We start from the raw sequence: 21,548 nt of genomic DNA, 5'->3' as shown, positions 1-21,548 counted from the left end.
AATGCCCCCAGTTATGGACAGAGATGGATAGAGACCAACAGATGTACAAACAAACAGGAGTTGCCCCTTTGCCTCTCTTCTCTTCCTTTTTACCTTGCTTCCTTTCTGTTGGGATGCATCCAGCTTTGAACACAGTGTCTTCTCAGCTCAGTTGCCCCTTTCCCAGATGCAGATGCCACTCGATTTGATTACTTTTTTAGGGTACGAAAATGTCATACGTTGCACAATAAAAATGGGGAGTCAACCCAGGTGGTTAAATGACAGTTATTGTTTTATATTGAACTCCTTCAGCTGATCCTATCTAGCATGAATCATGCAGTCTTGGCTGCTGTCCAATTTTGGGAAGAAATGCTAATAATGATGCTCCATTACTCTTGTTAAAGTGCTGTAGGGTAGTTTGCCATTCACATCTGTGATCTCATTTGAGTGGTGATCATTCTGAGCCCGGAGAGCAAACAAGCGATCATAGTTTCCATAGTTTAATGATGCCTGTTCAAATCGGCAGCATCCATGCACCTTGATGGTCACTTTTTGCAGCACTTAACACGACTGGCATGAATGTCCGCCTCTTAGTCTTGAGATCAGTCAGAGAGGCAGGTCAGTCCTGAGCGATCTCTTAATTTGATAGACTGTCCATTAGCTCAGGGAAGAGAGGTGGGATTGGGACAAAGGAGCCAGAGGAGTCTAACTACAACAGGCTCTGTCTTATTCTGAAGATGAAATGAACATATATGCATGAACACAGCAGCTGCCAGTAAGTTTTCAAGTCCTTTCTCCTAAGCCAGATCCTCCGTCTTCTTGAATTTGGCTTTGCTGCGTGGGTACCCATCTGCTGGTAGTAACCAGACTGATAATTGAAGGCATCCTTCCAGCACAGCTTTGCCAGGGCCATCTGTTTTCTAACGGTGCTGTAGGGTTTTGGAGGACGGGTCTTAATTGTTTCTTTAAGATTCAAAAATTTCCTCTTCTTCTCAGGGGGGGTTTTTTGAAGTGCAGTTTTAAAAAAAGTTGGCCTTATGAAATATTCTCCCCCTAAGGATGTGAGAAGCTTGGTTCTGCCAATTTATAACTATATGCCAATCCCCTATGGTCCAGAGAGTGGCATATAATATAGTTCGAGATACTTCTCACCTATACTGTCATTGAAGGTTGAAAAACAGACTGAGGAATATGGAGGATTTCTTTATTATGCAAGTCTTATGTGGTTGAGAGGCAATAGTGTTTTTATTTGACATATAAATAAACATTGCTTGGTTTTTAAGATTCAAAAAGAGGCTCGTCTCCATAGTCATAGAATGGACAAGCATAGGAGTCTCTGGTGCTTTTTTGTGTGGCTACTTCACCTAATCAGGTACCTAAAGAACCTGTTTTCACTGTGAAACCCAGATTCCCCCATCTAGAATGAATCCTTCCTTCTATGTATCTGCCCTCTGGTTTCCCATAGCATACTCCACCTCTCTAGTATTTAGCACATCCTGGTGTGAACTAAGTGATTAGTATCAAATCCTCCCCCACTGGAATGGGAGACCTGGCCCAAGAGCAGAAGATTCTAGTCTTATTTATATTTGCATCTTTCATAACACCCTTCCGACCATCTTGCACGATATAGTTTTTTTTTTAAAGATTTTTATTAATTTATTCATGAGAGACACAGAGAGACAGACAGACAGACAGACAGACAGACACAGGCAGGCTCCATGCAGGGAGCCCAACTTGGGACTCGATCCTGGGTCTCCAAGATCATGCCCTGAGCTGAAGGCAGCACTAAACCACTAAGCCACCTGGGCTGTCCTGTAGATTTTCTTAATAAAAACTTCATACTCCTAAAGACATCCTCATTACAGTGAGCCTTAAAATGGTTTTACAATGAAAAGTAAAAAAAAAAAAAGAAAATTGGTAGTGGGTTTTGGTTTATTAGCACATCAGATCTTTGCAAAGATATAGTTGATCATTCAGATGTGATAGGACCTTGGAGCCTATGTCTTTGAGGATCTTATAAATAGGATTTTTCTTATGAGTTAACTCTTTTATTTATTTATTTATTTTTTAAGATTTATGTATTCATGAGAGACACAAAGAGAGAGGCAGAGACATAGGCAGAGGGACAAGCAGTCTCCCTAATGCAGGACTTGATCCCTGGACTAAGGATCACACCCTGAGCTGAAGACATGCTCCACTGCTGAGCCACCTAGTCGTCCCCCTGCCTTTTTTTTTTTTTTTTTTTTAAAGATTTATGAGTTAGCTCTTTAACAAGCATAAGGACATCCAGAAAGTTCAAAGAAGTCTGTTTTTTGAAGGAAAAAGATTATTGTCATTTTGGGGTTTTGTGCTTTTATTTTGAGCTCTCTCCATAAAATCATATGATAGAAGTAAGAATGTCTAACTTCATGAAGTGCTCAAACAGAAAGTGAGATTCCTCCCTTCCTTTACTAGTGAGATATACAAATAATCCCATTAGGGACCCTTATCAGGCAAGAAGTCATAACTAGCTTGAGTGATTTTTGAATATAACCTATTAAATGTTTGCTTTAGGAAGCGAAGAAGGAATACAGCCTCCTTAAGAGTCAGTCTGAGCAACAGGCCAGAGAAGTCTGCCACCTGGAGGAAGAACTGAGGAAGGCCAAACAGAGTTTGAGTCAGAGCCAGAATTTTGCAGAAGAAATGAGGGGTAAGTAAATAGTGTTTGGAGTTATTTTTCTAAGCTGATGTCCCATGAGGGCAGATGGATGGCCTTAGAGATGTTTTTCAGTTTTCCTGTATATTCTCCCAGAAAGATGTCTGCAGTTGACGTGGACAAAGTTTTCTCTCTTTCACTTTTTAGTTTCAGAGTGATAGTTGGACATTTTTTTTTTTTAATTGGAACACACTGAGTCCCAAACTGCCTTTGAAACCAGAAGGGTAAATATTCTCCACACGAAAGTAAATTGTCGGTGCTCTTACCCTAGATGGCCATTCTTTGTGTCTCAAGTGTGTTTGTTCGCTTTATCCAGACAGCTCATCTCCTTGCTTGTTATCATTTCCTGGGATGATGGAAAAACCCTGTATTAAATGCATGTTTTCCCAGCCCTTAATGACCATTGTTTTTTTGATGACTTCCTTGACTGAGTGATTTTATTTCCTTACTTTCCATACAGACACTGGATTATGCTGCTTGCATCACACGAGCCCACCATTTCACATTTATTTGTGTGTACCAGATGTCTTTACTTACATTAATCTTCTCAGAATATTTGCACCTCTAACATTTCTTTTAACCTGCCCTGTGGAATATGTGCCACACTTCTCTGTGACTCCTTTCTCTTAAATCCTGATCTTCCTAAGACGGCTTTCAGTTCTTCTACAAGCAGTGGGTAAAAATGTTAATCTTCAGCTTTCCTGAAAGAAAACTCTAAGAAAAGGAAAGGTAAGGGCGTTTTTTTTTTGGTGTTGGTTACCAGTTTTATTGTGTGAGGTCCTCACAAGTGAAGTGGAATGATAGTATGTGAAGACAGCACCACCAGGGCCGTCAACTTGAAGTAGGTAGACTGAGATTAACAGGTTAAAGCTAGGAATTGTTTTCCCTTTAGTGTAACAACTGAGTCTATCATACATGCTAGCGTTTGCATTTTCTCTTGAGATTCTCAACATTTATTCTTCCCCCAACCTACTTGAGGAACATTTCCCATCACTGTTGAATGAAAGCACTGCTGTTATTTCCAACCAGGAGAGGCCCGTGGGTAGACATGAGGCAGAAAACAAGGTGGCAGTGGAGTCTGGAAAATCTTCCTTTTGATTCTCTGATTCATAGATACTCACATAGGCACTTATGTGAGAGGCCGGGATGTGGGCGACATTGTTCCTTAATAGTACATATAGGCCTAGAGTTCCTCAGACACAGCATCATTTCCTATTTTGTACTTAAGCCCAATCCTGTGGATTTTTGGCTGAAATGGTAGAATGGTTGCTCACTTTTCTGGGAAATCAGAATTACTTTGTAGTGAAATAGAATATTTCCATCTCAATGCTGTTCTTCTCACAGTTTTCTTTCTCTGAATAAGTATTTCAGAAGGGGAAAAATACACATATCTGTAAACATATAAAAGAAAAAAGTTTCAAGTGCTTAGGAAAATAACTCCTTACTGTTCTATGCAGAACACTTTATTAGCTGCTTAGAAAGATGATGAACAAATGTCTTACAATCCTTATAAGGACCATTTCCTCATTGTCTTTATGTAAGCTGAGATGATTATCGGGTGATCTGCTTTCCAGGAGGTACCCAGGCAATCATGCCTGATTCTTATAGAGCCTGAGAAGCTGTTAGTTTGTTTGGATTTTTTTTTAAGAGTTAAGAATTCTTGTAGAATAAGTATTTGTTAAAACCATGATAACTAATTTTTTTTTTTTTTTTTGTAGCTAAGAACGCCTCTCAGGAAACCATGTTAAGAGATCTTCAAGACAAAATTAATCAGCAAGAGAATTCCTTGACTTTAGAAAAGCTAAAGCTTGCCTTGGCTGACCTGGAAAAGCAGCGAGATTGCTCTCAAGACCTTTTGAAGAAAAGGGAGCATCACATTGAACAACTGAATGATAAGTTAAGCAAACTAGAGAAAGAATCCGAAGCTTTACTGATTGCTTTGGAGTTAAAAAAGAAAGAATATGAAGAATTGAAAGAAGAGAAAACTCTCTTTGCTCATTGGAAAAGTGAAAACGAACAACTTCTACGTCAGCTAGAATCAGAAAAGGGGAGTTTACAGAGTAAAGTGAATCACTTGGAAACTTGCCTCAAGACACAACAAATAAAAAGTCACGAATACAATGAGAAAGTAAGAACCCTGGAGATAGAAAGTGAAAATCTGAATGTTGAGATCAGAAACCTTCACAATGTGATAGACAGCAAGACTGTGGAGGTAGAGACACAGAAGCAAGCTTACGTAGATCTACAACAGAAAGCTGAGTTCTCCGATCAGAAACATAAGAAGGAGATGGAGAATATGTGCTTGAAGATTTCTGAGCTTACTGGGCAAGTCGAAGATCTAGAACACAAGCTTCAGTTACTGTCTAGTGAAGTAATTGACAAAGACCATCGTTACCAAGACTTACAAGCTGAGTATGAGAGTCTCCAGGATCTGCTAAAACCCAAAGATTCTTCTCTCATGACAAATGAGGCTCATCACAGAAGTCTCTTGGCTTTTGAACAGTCATCTACAATGAATAATTCCTTTGCAAATATAATTGGAGAACAAGGAAGCATGCCTTCAGAAAGGAGCAAATGCCATCTAGAAGCAGACCAAAGTCCAAGAAGTTCAGCTGTCTTACAAAATCGAGTCACATCTCTTGAATTTTCATTAGAGTCTCAAAAGCAGATGAACTCTGATCTACAAAAGCAGTGTCAAGAGTTGGTGCAAATTAGAGGAGAAATAGAAGAAAATCTCATTAAGGCAGAGCAGATGCATCAAAGCTTTGTGGCCGAAACAAGTCAACGCATTAGTAAGCTACAAGAAGACTCTTCCGTTCATCAGAATGCTTTTGCTGAAACTTTAGTTGCCCTGGAGAACAAGGAAAGAGAGTTCCAGCTTTTGAATGAAAAATTAGAAACTGAGCAAGCAGAGATTCAGGAATTAAAAAAGAGCAACCATTTACTTCAAGAATCTCTAAAGGAGCTACAACTTTTGTCTGAAACCCTGAGCTCAGAGAAAAAAGAAATGAGTTCAACTATTTCTTTAAACAGGAAGGAAATTGAAGATCTGGCCCAAGAGAATGAGACCCTCAAGGAAATTAATGCAACCTTAAATCAAGAGAAGATTACCTTACTCCAAAAAAGTGAGAGTTTTTCAAACTGTATAGATGAAAGAGACAAAAGCATTTTAGAGTTATCCAATCAGTATAAGGAAGAAAGACTTCTTTTACAACAAAGATGTGAAGAAACAGGATGTGCATTTGAGGATCTTAGTGAAAAGTATAAAGCAACTCAAGAAAAGAACTCTGAGTTAGAATGCTTGTTAAATGAATGCACTAGTGCTTGTGAAAATAGGCAAAAGGAACTGGAACATTTAAAGGAAACATTTGCAAGGGAGCACCAAGCACTTGTAACAAAATTAGCATTAGCTGAGGAAACAAACCAGAATCTAGTTCTAGAATTGGGGGCAATGCAGCAAGATCTGAGATCAGAGATGGCAGATATCCATATCAATTCCAAGAGTGAGGTGGATGGTCTAAAACAAATCATGACCTTAAAGGAAGAACAAGGTAATATACAAAAAGAACTTAATTCCTTAATACAAGAGAAGGAGCACCTGATGTTAATGGAGACGAAACAAGAGCATCAAATTCTAGAATCAGAACCAGTTAGTGACTCTGTGAAAGGGGAGAGTGAGATAAAGAAATGTCATGTTCAACTTCCAATGGATTTAGAAACTGGAAATTTGCAACAAGACGCTCAGTCACAAGAACTTAGTAGCCCTAAAGATTGTGACATAGGTACGGAAGAAAAATATATTTCAGTGCTTCATGAGTTGTCAACAAGTCAAAATGACAATGCACGTCTGCAGTGCTCTCTACAGGCAGCAATGAGCAAGCTGAGTGAGCTGGAGAAGATGTGTGAGATGCTGCAGGTCGAAAAGCTTGAGCTAATGTCAGAGCTGAATGATTCAAGATCAGAATGTATCACCGCAACTAGTAAAATGACAGAGGTGATGGAGAAACTAGTAAACGAAGTTAAAATGCTAAATGATGAAAGTGGCCTTCTCCAAGGTGAGTTAGAGAAAGAAATGGCAGAAGGTGAATCTGGCGAACAACAGAATGAGCAGAAAGGTGCGTCCTTAAATCCTTTGGATGACCGTAATTGCTATGAGCACTTGACATTGTCAAACAAAGAAGTCCAAATGCACTTTGCTGAATTACAGGAGAAATTCTTGTCTTTACAAAGTGAACACAAAATTTTACATGATCAGCACTGTCAAGTGAGCTCTAAGATGTCAGAGCTACAGTCTTATGTGGATGCATTAAAGGCTGAAAATTCCATGTTGTCAACAAGTCTGAGAAACTTCCAAGGTGACTTGGTAAAGGAGGAGATGCCAGAACCTCAGGCAGGGCATTTTCTGTCCTTGTCATTCTCTTGTGTTACTGACAGCCCTAGTCTTACAAGTTTGGGAGAATCTTCTTTTTGCAAAGACCTCTTGGACCAGACGGGGGAAGCCTCGCTTTTGAATAATTTAGATGGGACTATTGCAGCAAACCAGTCTAATCTAGAAGAAGGGTCTTGCTGTAGTCCGGAGGAAGAGAATCTGACCAAAAGAGAAATTCTATCTGCGCCAGGGAGGAGCGTGGAAGACCTTGAGACCCAATGTCAGATGTACCTGCAATCCCTCAAAAAACTAGAAGACAAAATCGAAAGTCAGGAGATTCTGAAAAATAAGGAGATTAAAGAGCTCGAACAGTTATTAAGTTCTGAAAGGGAAGAGCTCGACTCTCTCCGAAAGCAGTATTTGTCAGAAAATGAACAGTGGCAACAGAAGCTGACAAGTGTGACCATGGAGATGGAGTCCAAGCTGGCAGCAGAAAAGAAACAGACTGAACACCTCTCATTTGAGCTCGAAGTAGCACGCCTCCAGCTACAAGGTCTGGACTTAAGTTCTCGGTCTTTGCTTGGCACTGACCTAGAAGATGTAAGTATATGGGATTTACATGCTGTTTCTCTAGTTACATTCCCGGGAGGCACTTGATAAATGTTTGAGTTGAAATCTACATTAAATCAGACTTAAAAAATTTTTAGAATTCAAAGGTATACAAACAAAATACACCAAAGTTTTTTGTTGCTGTTGTTTTCTAAACAAAGCACAACTTTAGAAAAATGAGTAAACCTGATTCAGATTGGGGGGGAGGGGGTTGTAAATTTCTTTAATGATTCCGCTTATACTTTATTATATGGGAAATTACTAAAAGGTGTTTTTTTAAAGTCTCCTGGAGAAAATTATAGTCTGAAAGTCATTTTCAGGACCTGTATTTGTTTTCACTCTTTGTGCATTAAAAAACTCCATAGTTAAGTATTAAATTAGAGCTTATGGATGACAATGTGATCAAATTTTAAGTATCCTTGCTCTTTTCAGACCATTTTAATATTACAGAGTTAAAGTCATAAAACTAAATGGAGGAGTTTATTACATATTACTGAATAGTTTTCTTACCAATTTGCTCTGATACAAATCTATGATTTGTTACCAGTCATTTAAAGAGACATCTCTTTCTTTATGGACTATAAAATTGTTTAGTCATAACTTTGTCCTTTCTAGTCTACCAGCTAAAGTAGTAGTGCTGTGAAGTCGATGACTTCACTTGATTCACTCTGTCTGCCTCAGTAAGGTAGGCGGGTTAGGTGGTGACTGGACAGTCGTTGTAGTCACAGCAGTAGATCCCCATTTTACAGATGAGAAGAAGGTGAGGTCCAGATGTGTAATTTATCCAAGGATATAGATAGTGCTGGTTCTGTGATTAAGTCCTTGGACTGGGGATCTGGTCATGAAACCTTCTCTGAGTGAAGAATATCGTAAATGCTGAAGACGGAATCTGAACATTTTATGTGGACTTTTCTTAGCTTCTTACTTGATAATCCCTTAAATAAACTTTATATTTAGGCTACCAAGAATATTTCTAACAAGAAAAAATTATGCAATTTAAATATGTTACAATTCAGATGATCAAATAACTGATCTGAAAGGTTTGTCTTCATAATAAATACCTTACCCAATGCCTTGCCTTGTGGAGAACACTTACCGAACGTTTATTTACTTGTGTTGGATATTTGGATGGAGAGAAGAGACGGGGTGGGAAATAAGCCATTTAAAAAAAAAAAGAGATGTGTTTAGCAGAGGCAAGAAGCCAGTTACTATACAGTAATAATTAAGCCTACTTATTCTGTTTTGATTACTTTTGAAAAATAAAATGAATTCTCATATATTACAACTACAGGCTCTTCGGGGTGGAAACACTAGCTGTGATGTAAAAGAATCAGAAGAATATACTTTGGAAACTAAAGAGAGAACACCAAAGCATGACATTCATCAGATCTGTGAAGAAGGTGTTCAGCAGGACCTCAATCTAGAGATGGAAAAAATAACCAAGACCAGTCCAGTCAGATTCACAGGCGAATGGTCTAGCAAACAGTCCCCAGAAACCAGTTACGAGACCCTAGTGCAAGACAAAACACAGGGCTGTTTAGACATTTCTGAATTGTCACTTTCTGGTCCTAATGCTCTAGTACCTATTGATTTTCTGGAGACTCAAGTCACCATTGAGAATCTTCAATTGCAGGTGAAAGAGTCATCAAATGAGAATTTGAGGTTACTCCACGTCATAGAGGAACGTGACAAAAAAATTGAAAGTTTACTAGATGAAATAAGAGACTTGGACTCAAAACTGGGTTTACAGGAAGCACAAATAACCACCAAAATGGAAGCATGTGTAGAATTAGAAAAAATAGTTGAGGAACTCAAGAAAGAAAAGTCAAATTTAAGTGAAAGATTGGAATCCTCTTCTCGTGACAACCAGGAGTTACACCAGAGAACAGAAAGTTTGGAGGGCTTCAATTCTCATTTAGAAATAGGTGCAGATAAATTGTCACATGCAGTTATTGAAGATAATGTGGCCAAGGTGAATGACAACTGGAGAGAGCGGTTTCTTGATATGGAAAATGAGCTAAAGAGGATCAAATCTGAGAAAGGTAGCATCGAGCATCACGCCCTCTCTGTGGAAGCGGAGTTAGAGACAGTTCAGACCGAGAAGCTGTACTTAGTAAAAGATAATGAAAATAAGCAGAAAGCTATAACTTGCCTTGAAGAAGAGCTCTCTGTGGTCACCAGTGAGAGAAACCAGCTTCATGGACAATTAGATACTTTGTCAAAAGAAAAGAAAGAACTGGATCTCATGTCTGAAAAGATGAAGCAGAAAATACAAGAGCTCGAATCTCGTGAAGATGAATGTCTACATCCCAGTGACATGGCTGGAGCTGAGGTAAAGGACAAAATGCAGCTCGTTCAGAGATTGTCCTCTGATGTAACCCAGCTCTTGGAAGATAACACTCGGCTCCAGGAGCAGCTACAGAGTTTGGAAAAGGACTCACAGGCCCTGTCTTTGGTAAAAAGTGAGTTGGAGATCCAAATTGAACAGTTGAATAAAGAGAAAGAATCACTTTCAAGGGAATCTGAAAGCCTACAGGCCAGACTGCATGAATCAGAACACGAGAAGCTGACCGTCACCAAGGCTTTGGAGGGCGCGCTGATGGAGAAGGGTGAGGTGGCAGTGAGGCTGAGCTCCACTCAGGAGGAAGTGCATCAGCTAAGAAAAGGCATTGAGAAGCTGAGGATCCGCATTGAGGCTGATGAAAAGAAGCAGCTCCACGTTTTAGAGAAACTGAGGGAGAGCGAGCGAAAGGCAGATGCGCTTCAGGATAAAATTGAGAACCTTGAACGAGAACTGCAGATGTCAGAGGAGAACCAAGAGCTGGTGATTCTTGATGCTGAGAATTCCAAAGCAGAGGTGGAGACCCTAAAAACACAAATGGAATTGACTACCAAAAGCCTGAAAGATTTAGAATCCGACCTTGTCACGGTAAGGTTCGAAAAAGAAAATCTGATAAAACAGCTACAAGACAAACAAGGTCAAGTGTCTGAATTAGATACATTGCTCTCCTCATTCAAAGGTCAGTTAGAAGAAAAGGAGAGAGAAAAAATCGAGATGAAAGAAGAATCTAGAGCTGCCTTGGAGATGCTCCGAACACAGTTGAAAGAGTTAAATGAGGAAATAGCAGCATTGTGTCATGACCAAGAAATCCAGAAGGTCAAGGAACAGAGTCTGGACCCCTTGGTGCAGGAAATACATCAGCTGAGAAACAACACTGAAAAGCTGAAAGCCCGCCTAGAAGCTGATGAAAAGGAGCAGCTCCGGGTCTTAGGAAAACTGAAGGAAACTGAACATCAGGCCAGCTTGCTTAAGGATAGAGTGGAGAGCCTTGAGAGAGAACTAGAGATATCAGGGAAAAACCAAGAGTGCGTGGTTCTTGAGGCCGAGAATTCCAAAGCAGAGGTAGGGACTCTAAAAGTAAAAATAGAAGAGATGGCCCAAAATCTTAGAGATTTGGAATTAGATCTTGTCCACATAAGGTCAGAAAAAGAGAATATGATAAAAGAATTACAAAAAGAGCAAGAACGGGTATCTGAGTTAGAACTCTTAAATTCTTCCTTTGAAAATCTCTTGCAAGAAAAAGAGCAAGAAAAAGTACAGATGAGTGAAGAATCTAAAACTGCAGTGGGGATGCTTCAGACACAATTAAAGGAGCTAAATGAGGAAATGGCAGCCTTGTGTCATGACCAAGACACCTGGAAGGCCCAGGAACAGAATTTGCGTAGTCAGGTGGATGCTCTTGAACACGAGAAGGCTCAGTTGCTACAAGGCCTTGAAGAGGCCAAGAATAATTACATTAATGTGCAGTCTTCTGCAAACAGCCTCCATCAACAAGTAGAAGATGACAAACAGAAGCTAAAGAAGAAGGATGAAGAAATCAACATGCTGAAGAGTCAAATTCACGACCGAGAGCAGCTTGCCTCCAAACTGTCCCAGGTGGAAGGAGAGCAGCAACTTTGGAAGAAGCAAAAAGTAGAACTGGAAAATCTGATGGTGGAATTGGAGCAGAAGATCCAAGTGCTGCAATCCAAAAATGACACATTGCAGGACACCTTGGAAGCACTGCAGAAATCCCACAAGGACCTGGAGAAAGAGCTCGAATTGACAAAAATGGAAAACGTATCCTTCATTGAAAAAGTAAGTGGCTTACTCTCTGCACTTGAATAGGTAGTCTTTAGGGAGGGAAACCCCTGTGTCAATTTTATTTGCTTCTGGATGGTGTTTGCAGTATGGGACCAAACCCTGTAAAGGTTTTAGGTTTGTGGGGCCTTGAACTTTGTGAACATTTGAGTTGGCTCCAACACCAGTGTCTCTTGGCTTTGACACACATGAGACACTTCTGTGGATTAGCCCGAGTTTTTGGTATGGCATCTGAACGTGGGAGAAGCTTTGGGTTAGGCATAGTTCTTGGTTCTAATTATAGTTCTCTTTCTTATAGTACATTAGAGTAGCAGCTTCCCAATACCCAGTTGGGAGCTGCTGCCAAGGAGACTATAACAGATACGAGTGAGGATCAGGAGGGGACCCCACTGCCCCTGCCCTGCCTTTTTGCCTTTAGGAGAAAGTACTTTCAAAGGTTCTGATATAATAGTGACCAAGAGAACCCTCATGCCTCCCAGGGTATGTCTTGGGGATTTTCTGCTTTCAGCCCATTTTATACCTTCTCTTTGTGCAACCTTGTTTTATTAGCTGGAGGTTAAAGGGAAAACCTGCCATCAAGGGGCTCGGTTATTGAGAAGTTAAGATTTTGCTTTCCAGGCCTACATATTGATCTTGGGAAAGGATTGCTTCGAATTCAGTTTTTACTGGACAAATACTAAAAAAAAAGAACGTCCAGAAAACGGGATCAATCATGCTCTATAATATTTTCCAGGAATTTCAAGTTTTGACAGCTTGCAAGAGATGGCAGGTAGGATAGAGATAACTTGGCAACTTCTGGCAAGCTCTTTCAACGTCAGGGGCAAATGCAAACGATAGGGCTTTAGCTGGTTTTAACTAATCCTAGGCATGTTTCTTGCAGATTAGCATGGCATCAGAGGATTAGTAGAGATCCCAGAATTGATAAAAAATATAAGACGCCACCTCAGACAATAGTCTATGGTGTTTATATTTAATATAAATTAATACCTTTATGAAGGATCCTAAGACTTAGTAATACTATCGTTCCTTGTCATTGCTTTCCTCATTGCTGTCTTTTATTCAATCTTGGCTGTGAAGAAAAGGTGAGCTTGCCAGTAGGTTTTGAGGATGGTAATTGAGTAGATTAGTACAGGGAGGATTAGCCCGGTCCCACCTTATGACTGAAGGTGAAAGGGAAGTGGAGTGGGCTGTATCGAAGTGATTAATTTGCACAAAACAGGCGACCCAAGGCAGATCCTAATGAAAGATGAAATTTCAGGTAAACACGATGACCGGGAAGGAGACTGAGCTACAGAGGGAAATGCACGAGATGGCACAGAAGACATCGGAGCTGAAAGAAGAATTTATTGGAGAGAAAAATAGGCTAACTGAAGAATTAAATACAATGTCGGAGGAAATAAATAGCAGCAGGGTAAGTTCCTGAACTGAGAGGCGCTCATGACCCCCTGATGATGCAGTGTGCACACTCCCCTGTTTGTTCTCGTCAGACCTGGAATGTGCCAAACCTCTTTTTAGCTTTTGAAAAAAGTAGCCCCGCACTTAGGGCGTGATGAGACCTGCACCCATCTTCACCCTCCAGCCCTGTTGGGAGCCCAGAAGCAGCCCTGAGAGAATTCCTATCATGGAGCCCAAATATTTTTTTCATAACAGGCGAGTCTGGTACTACAGTACCTCACATCAGAGATGGATTTTGTGCAGCTTCCAACAGGTTTATCTGCTTTTCTAGCCTGCCTCGGATTAGGAGCCAGAACGCTGCCAGAGACAGATGCCCTGATCTCGCTAAGAACTGGAAAGTAACGGGAAGTCACAGAGAAATGTAAAATTGGAGCAGTCTTGGGATGTTATTTTAGGATAGGGTTCATGTGGCCGATCTACAGCATCTGGGCCGCCACCCCTCACTGCTGTTTCCAGAGCAGACATTGCTGATTCATGCCCTCCGTTCCTCCTGAATCTCTTCACACTGAGTCCCACATAGCAGCTACCATGCACGCAGGGCTGGCAGGTGCAGCGAAACCTGTTTGCCAAGCCTAGTTAAGCAGTGAACACTCGTATATCCCTGACATCCTTGTGCACGTTCATCCCCGGGTAGCACTTAGGAAAGGGTAACAAGACGGAGTTGTGATGGTGACCCCGAACAATCACGGAAGGTTGAAATGCTATTTGTAATAGCCTGTGTAAGGAGTTGGGGAAATCTGTACTTTAAATGCAGTATTTAATCTTAGGAAAATCAAAAAGGTTTGGCATCTAATCTCGGCAGTTGACTTGAGGAATTTTCTGGCAACGCCGCATGGGGAAGGAGTTCGTACGAATGATATTTGAGTCCTGCACCTGCTGGAGTTTCCTTTGGTACCGAGTAGCTTGGGAGTATCCCAACTCTACTGTTACTTGAATCTGGTTTATAGGCTCTACTAAAAGGAAACGCTAGGTGTTTGGCCTCAAGTCCATAGAGCTGTGCTGTAGTTCCTGTAGTCATAGAGCTTGCAGTCTAGACACACAATAAATCATTAAATAGGAGATGTGTAAGATGATCATAATCTATCAAGTGCTATAAATGAATCAGAACAGATTCTTAACTGCAGACTAATTGGGAAGTGGGGTGTGTAGGGGTAGAGACCAACCTAATTTAGGTAGGGAGGTCAGAGAATGTCACACGCAGGATGAGCAGTCAGCCATGCGAGGAACAGCGCAGAGAAAGGAAGCTTCTAGGTCTAGAGAGCAGAGTGGCAATATCTCTGAGATTTGAAAAATCTTAGTTTTTAAAGTATTTTTTATTTTTTATTTTTATTTTTTGAAGTTGAAAGGAAGCCATGGTGAGAAAGAAAATGACATGAGAATAGATTGGAGAGGAAGGAGGGTCATGGTAAAATCTAAAGGAATGCCAAAATACATGAGGCTGGAGTTTAAAGGGAAGACTTAGGGTGGCTGGTTTGGAATATAGGTAGTAGTTAGAAATGAGGGGAATGGTCGAAAATACAGTTGGAGAAGAGAAGGTAGTTAGGTGCAGAGACCTCAGCATGCAAGGTAAGATGGAGGGGGGAGGAGCCAGCAAAGAGAACGAGAAGGCGTGAGTGGCTAGCCAGCAGTGTCGCTTCCTCTGAGCCAGGAGTGGAGGCTGTCTCAGGGAAGGAGCAGTGGTCAGCAGCCTCACATACCAGTCAGAGCTTGGACATGGTGAAGGGTGCTCCTTGGATTTGCAACGTGGAGGTTGCTGAGGCCGTGGAAAACTATCTGAAGAGGATGTGGGCTAAAGCCAGGTTGGAGGGGTTGAGTCAGCGGAGATGAGGAAGTGGACACTGTGTGTGTAGAAACATGTACAAACCATCCTTTGGGACCAGGCCTGGAGAACACAGGTGCCTCCGGCACTGGTTTTACCTCAGTCACACAGTGAAGAGTGAGAGAGTGGCAAAAGAGGTGAGGGCATTTGGAGGAAAACTCTCACGGTGATAGAACATGGAACCGAAACTGGTCAAGGAAGAAAACATAAGTCTGGAGGGGCTTGAGTTTGAAGGTAGGGATGGTAGGAGTGCTGTGGACGAGGTCAAGGAATTACTGCAGTGCAAGCACTTTAATAAGTGAGCCTGGAAGCCTACGAGGGTATGATCCAGAGCAGTTTGGCTAAAGATTTCTCGGAGTATGTGGTCCCAGTGGATGTGACCTTGGGAGTGATTGGGCTGGAGCAGAAGAAATTGTCGTTGGAGGTGAAGTCAAGTTTCAGGTGAGTGCATCACTAAGGGTTATAGCACTATTCTAGATAGTTTTTGTCTTATCTGTAATTCTTTTTTCTTCTCTTTCTCATTTCAGTACTCAGTATTTCCTAAAGCTATATATCCGGGTTCCTAATTATTTTCCCATAATTGTTTTACTTTTCTCATTAGGGTCAATTGAAGGAGCTCATGCTAGAAAATAGCGAGTTGAAGAATAGTTTGGATTGCATACACAAGGACCAGATGGAAAAGGAAGAGAAAGTTCGAGAAGAAATAGCTAACTATCAGCTACAACTTCAGGAAGCTGAAAAGAAACATCAGGCTTTGCTTCTGGATACAAACAAACAGGTAAAAACATGGGGTTTGGTTCCTGGAGGAGCCAAAAAGTGGTGTGTTGACCTAATGAGACAGTTTTTGTAAGAAGGTCAACATTCTACATTATTACACAGTACAGTCTTCTGAAGGGTCCCATCGTATTACCTGCCCTGTCTTTGCCAGTTACCACACAGGTCTTATTTTATGATGTGAGCTTTTAAAATATCATTTCCATCTTGGAAGGGAATAATAGCGGAATCCTGAAGACTATTTGAAATGGTCCCTGGGACAGCAGTTTTCTTGTTTGTTTTCCTTGCAATTTTTTTAGTTGAGCTTCCCGGCTAAGGTAATGTTTTTCCACCCTAGTACGAAATGGAAATCCAGACATACCAAGAGAAACTGTCTTCTAAAGAAGAATGTCTCAGCTCACAGAAGGCAGAGATTGATCTCTTAAAGTCCAGTAAAGAAGAACTCAATAATTCTTTGAAAGCTACCACTCAGCTTTTAGAAGAATTGAAGAAAACCAAGGTATGTTCATTTTTCATTACTTCATAACTTAGAATGATTCATACAGGTAATGGTGGTTTTTTCATGTGGACTTAATGCTTTCATTTAAATTGTTATGTAGATTTTTTTTCGGGGTAGTCAAAAATAAAAGCAACAGTTCTCTGCTGAGTTATTTTTATTTATTTATTTATTTAGTTTTCATTTTATTTATTTATTTATTTATTTTTATTTTTTATTTTTTATTTATTTATTTATTTTTTATTGGTGTTCAATTCACTAACATACAGAATAACACCCAGTGCCCGTCACCCATTCACTCCCACCCCCCGCCCTCCTCCCCTTCTACCACCCCTAGTTCGTTTCCCAGAGTTAGCAGTCTTTACGTTCTGTCTCCCTTTCTGATATTTCCCACACATTTCTTCTCCCTTCCCTTATTTTCCCTTTCACTATTATTTATATTCCCCAAATGAATGAGAACATATAATGTTTGCCCTTCTCTGACTGACTTACTTCACTCAGCATAATACCCTCCAGTTCCATCCACGTTGAAGCAAATGGTGGGTATTTGTCATTTCTAATAGCTGAGTAATATTCCATTGTATACATAAACCACATCTTCTTTATCCATTCATCTTTCGTTGGACACCGAGGCTCCTTCCACAGTTTGGCTATCGTGGCCATTGCTGCTAGAAACATCGGGGTGCAGGTGTCCCGGCGTTTCATTGCATTTGTATCTTTGGGGTAAATCCCCAACAGTGCAATTGCTGGGTCGTAGGGCAGGTCTATTTTTAACTGTTTGAGGAACCTCCACACAGTTTTCCAGAGTGGCTGCACCAGTTCACAGTCCCACCAACAGTGTAAGAGGGTTCCCTTTTCTCCGCATCCTCTCCAACATTTGTTGTTTCCTGCCTTGTTAATTTTCCCCATTCTCACTGGTGTGAGGTGGTATCTCATTGTAGTTTTCATTTGTATTTCCCTGATGGCAAGTGATGCAGAGCATTTTCTCATATGCATGTTGGCCATGTCTATGTCTTTCTCTGTGAGATTTCTCTTCATGTCTTTTGCCCATTTCATGATTGGATTGTTTGTTTCTTTGGTGTTGAGTTTAATAAGTTCTTTATAGATCTTGGAAACTAGCCCTTTATCTGATATGTCATTTGCAAATATCTTCTCCCATTCTGTAGGTTGTCTTTGAGTTTTGTTGACTGTATCCTTTGCTGTGCAAAAGCTTCTTATCTTGATGAAGTCCCAATAGTTCATTTTTGCTTTTGTTTCTTTTGCCTTCGTGGATGTATCTTGCAAGAAGTTACTATGGCCGAGTTCAAAAAGGGTGTTGCCTGTGTTCTCTAGGATTTTGATGGAATCTTGTCTCACATTTAGATCTTTCATCCATTTTGAGTTTATCTTTGTGTATGGTGAAAGAGAGTGGTCTAGTTTCATTCTTCTGCATGTGGCTGTCCAATTTTCCCAGCACCATTTATTGAAGAGACTGTCTTTCTTCCAATGGATAGTCTTTCCTCCTTTATCGAATATTAGTTGCCCATAAAGTTCAGGGTCCACTTCTGGATTCTCTATTCTGTTCCACTGATCTATGTGTCTGTTTTTGTGCCAGTACCACACTGTCTTGATGACCACAGCTTTGTAGTACAACCTGAAATCTGGCATTGTGATGCCCCCAGATATGGTTTTCTTTTTTAAAATTCCCCTGGCTATTCGGGGTCTTTTCTGATTCCACACAAATCTTAAAATAATTTGTTCTAACTCTCTGAAGAAAGTCCATGGTATTTTGATAGGGATTGCATTAAACGTGTATATTGCCCTGGGTAACATTGACATTTTCACAATATTAATTCTGCCAATCCATGAGCATGGAATATTTTTCCATCTCTTTGTGTCTTCCTCAATTTCTTTCAGAAGTGTTCTATAGTTTTGAGGGTATAGATCCTTTACATCTTTGGTGAGGTTTATTCCTAGGTATCTTATGCTTTTGGGTGCAATTGTAAATGGGATTGACTCCTTAATTTCTCTTTCTTCAGTCTCATTGTTAGTGTATAGAAATGCCACTGACTTCTGGGCATTGATTTTGTATCCTGCCACGCTACCGAATTGCTGTATGAGTTCTAGCAATCTTGGGGTGGAGACTTTTGGGTTTTCTATGTAGAGTATCATGTCATCGGCGAAGAGGGAGAGTTTGACTTCTTCTTTGCCAATTTGAATGCCTTTAATGTCTTTTTGTTGTCTGATTGCTGAGGCTAGGACTTCCAGTACTATGTTGAACAGCAGTGGTGAGAGTGGACGTCCCTGTCTTGTTCCTGATCTTAGGGAAAAGGCTCCTAGTGCTTCCCCATTGAGAATGATATTTGCTGTGGGCTTTTCATAGATGGCTTTTAAGATGTCGAGGAATGTTCCCTCTATCCCTACACTCTGAAGAGTTTTGATCAGGAATGGATGCTGTATTTTGTCAAATGCTTTCTCTGCATCCAATGAGAGGATCATATGGTTCTTGGTTTTTCTCTTGCTGATATGATGAATCACATTGATTGTTTTACGGGTGTTGAACCAGCCTTGTGTCCCAGGGATAAATCCTACTTGGTCATGGTGAATAATTTTCTTAATGTATTGTTGGATCCTATTGGCCAGTATCTTGTTGAGAATTTTTGCATCCATGTTCATCAGGGATATTGGTCTGTAATTCTCCTTTTTGGCGGGGTCTTTGTCTGGCTTTGGAATTAAGGTGATGCTGGCTTCATAGAACGAATTTGGAAGTACTCCATCTCTTTCTATCTTTCCAAACAGCTTTAGGAGAATAGGTATGGTTTCTTCTTTAAACGTTTGATAAAATTCCCCAGGGAAGCCATCTGGCCCTGGACTCTTGTGTCTTGGGAGGTTTTTGATGACTGCTTCAATTTCCTCCCTGGTTATTGGTCTGTTCAGGTTTTCTATTTCTTCCTGTTCCAGTTTTGGTAGTTTGTGGCTTTCCAGGAATGTGTCCATTTCTTCCAGATTGCCTAATTTATTGGCGTATAGCTGTTCATAATATGTTTTTAAAATCGTTTGTATTTCCTTGGTGTTGGTAGTGATCTCTCCTTTCTCATTCATGATTTTATTAATTTGAGTCTTCTCTCGCTTCTTTTTAATTAGGCTGGCTAATGGTTTATCTATCTTGTTAATTCTTTCAAAGAACCAACTCCTGGTTCTGTTGATCTGTTCCACAGTTCTTCTGGTCTCGATTTCGTTGAGTTCTGCTCGAATCTTTATTAACTCCCTTCTTCTCTTGGGTGTAGGATCTATTTGCTGTTTTTTCTCTAGCTCCTTTATGTGTAAGGTGAGCTTTTGTATTTGAGTTCTTTCCTGTTTTTGAATGGATGCTTGTATTGCGATGTATTTCCCCCTTAGGACTGCTTTTGCTGCATCCCAAAGATTTTGAACGGTTGTATCTTCATTCTCATTAGTTTCCATGAATCTTTTTAATTCTTCCTTAATTTCCTGGTTGACCCTTTTATCTTTTAGCAGGATGGTCCTTAACCTCCACGTGTTTGAGGTCCTTCCAAACTTCTTGTTGTGATTTAGTTCTAATTTCAAGGCATTATGGTCTGAGAATATGCAGGGGACAATCCCAATCTTTTGGTATCGGTTCAGACCCGATTTGTGACCCAATATGTGGTCTATTCTGGAGAAAGTTCCATGTGCGCTTGAGAAGAATGTGTATTCAGTTGAGTTTGGATGTAAAGTTCTGTAGATATCTGTGAAATCCATCTGGTCCAGTGTATCATTTAAAGCTCTCGTTTCTTTGGAGATGTTTTGCTTAGAAGACCTATCGAGTATAGAAAGAGCTAGATTGAAGTCACCAAGTATAAGTGTATTATTATCTAAGTATTTCTTCACTTTGGTTAATAATTGATTTATATATTTGGCAGCTCCCACATTCGGAGCATATATATTGAGGATTGTTAAATCCTCTTGTTGAATAGATCCTTTAAGTATGATATAGTGTCCCTCTTCATCTCTCACTACAGTCTTCGGGGTAAATTTTAGTTTATCTGATATAAGGATGGCTACCCCTGCTTTCTTTTGAGGACCATTAGAATGGTAAATGGTTCTCCAACCTTTTATTTTCAGGCTGTAGGTGTCCTTCTGTCTAAAATGAGTCTCTTGTAGACAGCAAATAGATGGGTCCTGCTTTTTTATCCAGTCTGAAACCCTGCGCCTTTTGATGGGGTCATTAAGCCCGTTCACATTCAGAGTTACTATTGAGAGATATGAGTTTAGTGTCATCATGATATCTATTCAGTCTTTGTTTTTGTGGACTGTTCCACTGAACTTCTTCTTAAAGGGGAATTTTAAGAGTCCCCCTTAAAATTTCTTGCAGAGCTGGTTTGGAGGTCACATATTCTTTTAGTTGCTGCCTGTCTTGGAAGCTCTTTATCTCTCCTTCCATTTTGAATGAGAGCCTTGCTGGATAAAGTATTCTTGGTTGCATGTTCTTCTCCTTTAGGACCCTGAATATATCCTGCCAGCCCTTTCTGGCCTGCCAGGTCTCTGTGGAGAGGTCTGCTGTTACCCTAATACTTCTCCCCATAAAAGTCAGGGATTTCTTGTCTCTTGCTGCTTTAAGGATCTTCTCCTTATCTTTGGAATTTGCAAGCTTCACAATTAAATGTCGAGGTGTTGAACGGTTTTTATTGATTTTAGGGGGGGATCTCTCTATTTCCTGGATCTGAATGCCTGTTTCCCTTCCCAGATTAGGAAAGTTTTCAGCTAGAATTTGTTCAAATACATATTCTGGCCCTCTGGCCCTTTCGGCGCCCTCGGGAACCCCAATTAAACGTAGGTTTTTCTTCCTCAGGCTGTCATTTATTTCCCTTAATCTATCTTCATGGTCTTTTAATTGTTTGTCTCTTTTTTCCTCAGTTTCCCTCTTTGCTATCAACTTGTCTTCTATGTCACTCACTCGTTCTTCCACCTCGTTAACCCTCGTCGTTAGGACTTCTAGTTTGGATTGCATCTCATTCAATTGATTTTTAATTTCTGCCTGATTAGCTCTAAATTCTGCAGTCATGAAGTCTCTTGAGTCCTTTATACTTTTTTCTAGAGCCACCAGTAGCTGTATAATAGTGCTTCTGAATTGGCTTTCTGACATTGAATTGTAATCCAGATTTTGTAACTCTGTGGGAGAGAGGACTGTTTCTGATTCTTTCTTTTGAGGTGAGGTTTTCCTTCTAGTCATTT

General features: G+C 40.4%; 1 protein-coding gene across 3 annotated transcripts in view; it reads left to right on the top strand.

The window, feature by feature from the left end:
* CENPF (centromere protein F) overlaps positions 1 to 21,548 on the top strand; it is a 69,430-nt gene that overhangs the window by 34,737 nt on the left and 13,145 nt on the right. For 2 of the 3 annotated variants that reach the window (XM_077902122.1, XM_077902121.1), the window contains exons 11-17: positions 2,533 to 2,668; positions 4,393 to 7,643; positions 8,944 to 11,790; positions 12,527 to 12,562; positions 13,052 to 13,204; positions 15,669 to 15,845; positions 16,179 to 16,340. In XM_077902122.1, coding sequence (XP_077758248.1) covers positions 2,533 to 2,668; positions 4,393 to 7,643; positions 8,944 to 11,790; positions 12,527 to 12,562; positions 13,052 to 13,204; positions 15,669 to 15,845; positions 16,179 to 16,340 — 6,762 coding nt within the window. The remainder of the gene's footprint in view (positions 1 to 2,532; positions 2,669 to 4,392; positions 7,644 to 8,943; positions 11,791 to 12,526; positions 12,563 to 13,051; positions 13,205 to 15,668; positions 15,846 to 16,178; positions 16,341 to 21,548) is intronic. The other variant, XM_077902123.1, reaches the window with a different exon arrangement.

Source organism: Canis aureus, chromosome 6 (assembly GCF_053574225.1).
Source record: "Canis aureus isolate CA01 chromosome 6, VMU_Caureus_v.1.0, whole genome shotgun sequence".
Classification (NCBI taxonomy): Eukaryota; Metazoa; Chordata; class Mammalia; order Carnivora; family Canidae; genus Canis; species Canis aureus.
This window is presented reverse-complemented; position numbering and strand designations above follow the sequence as displayed.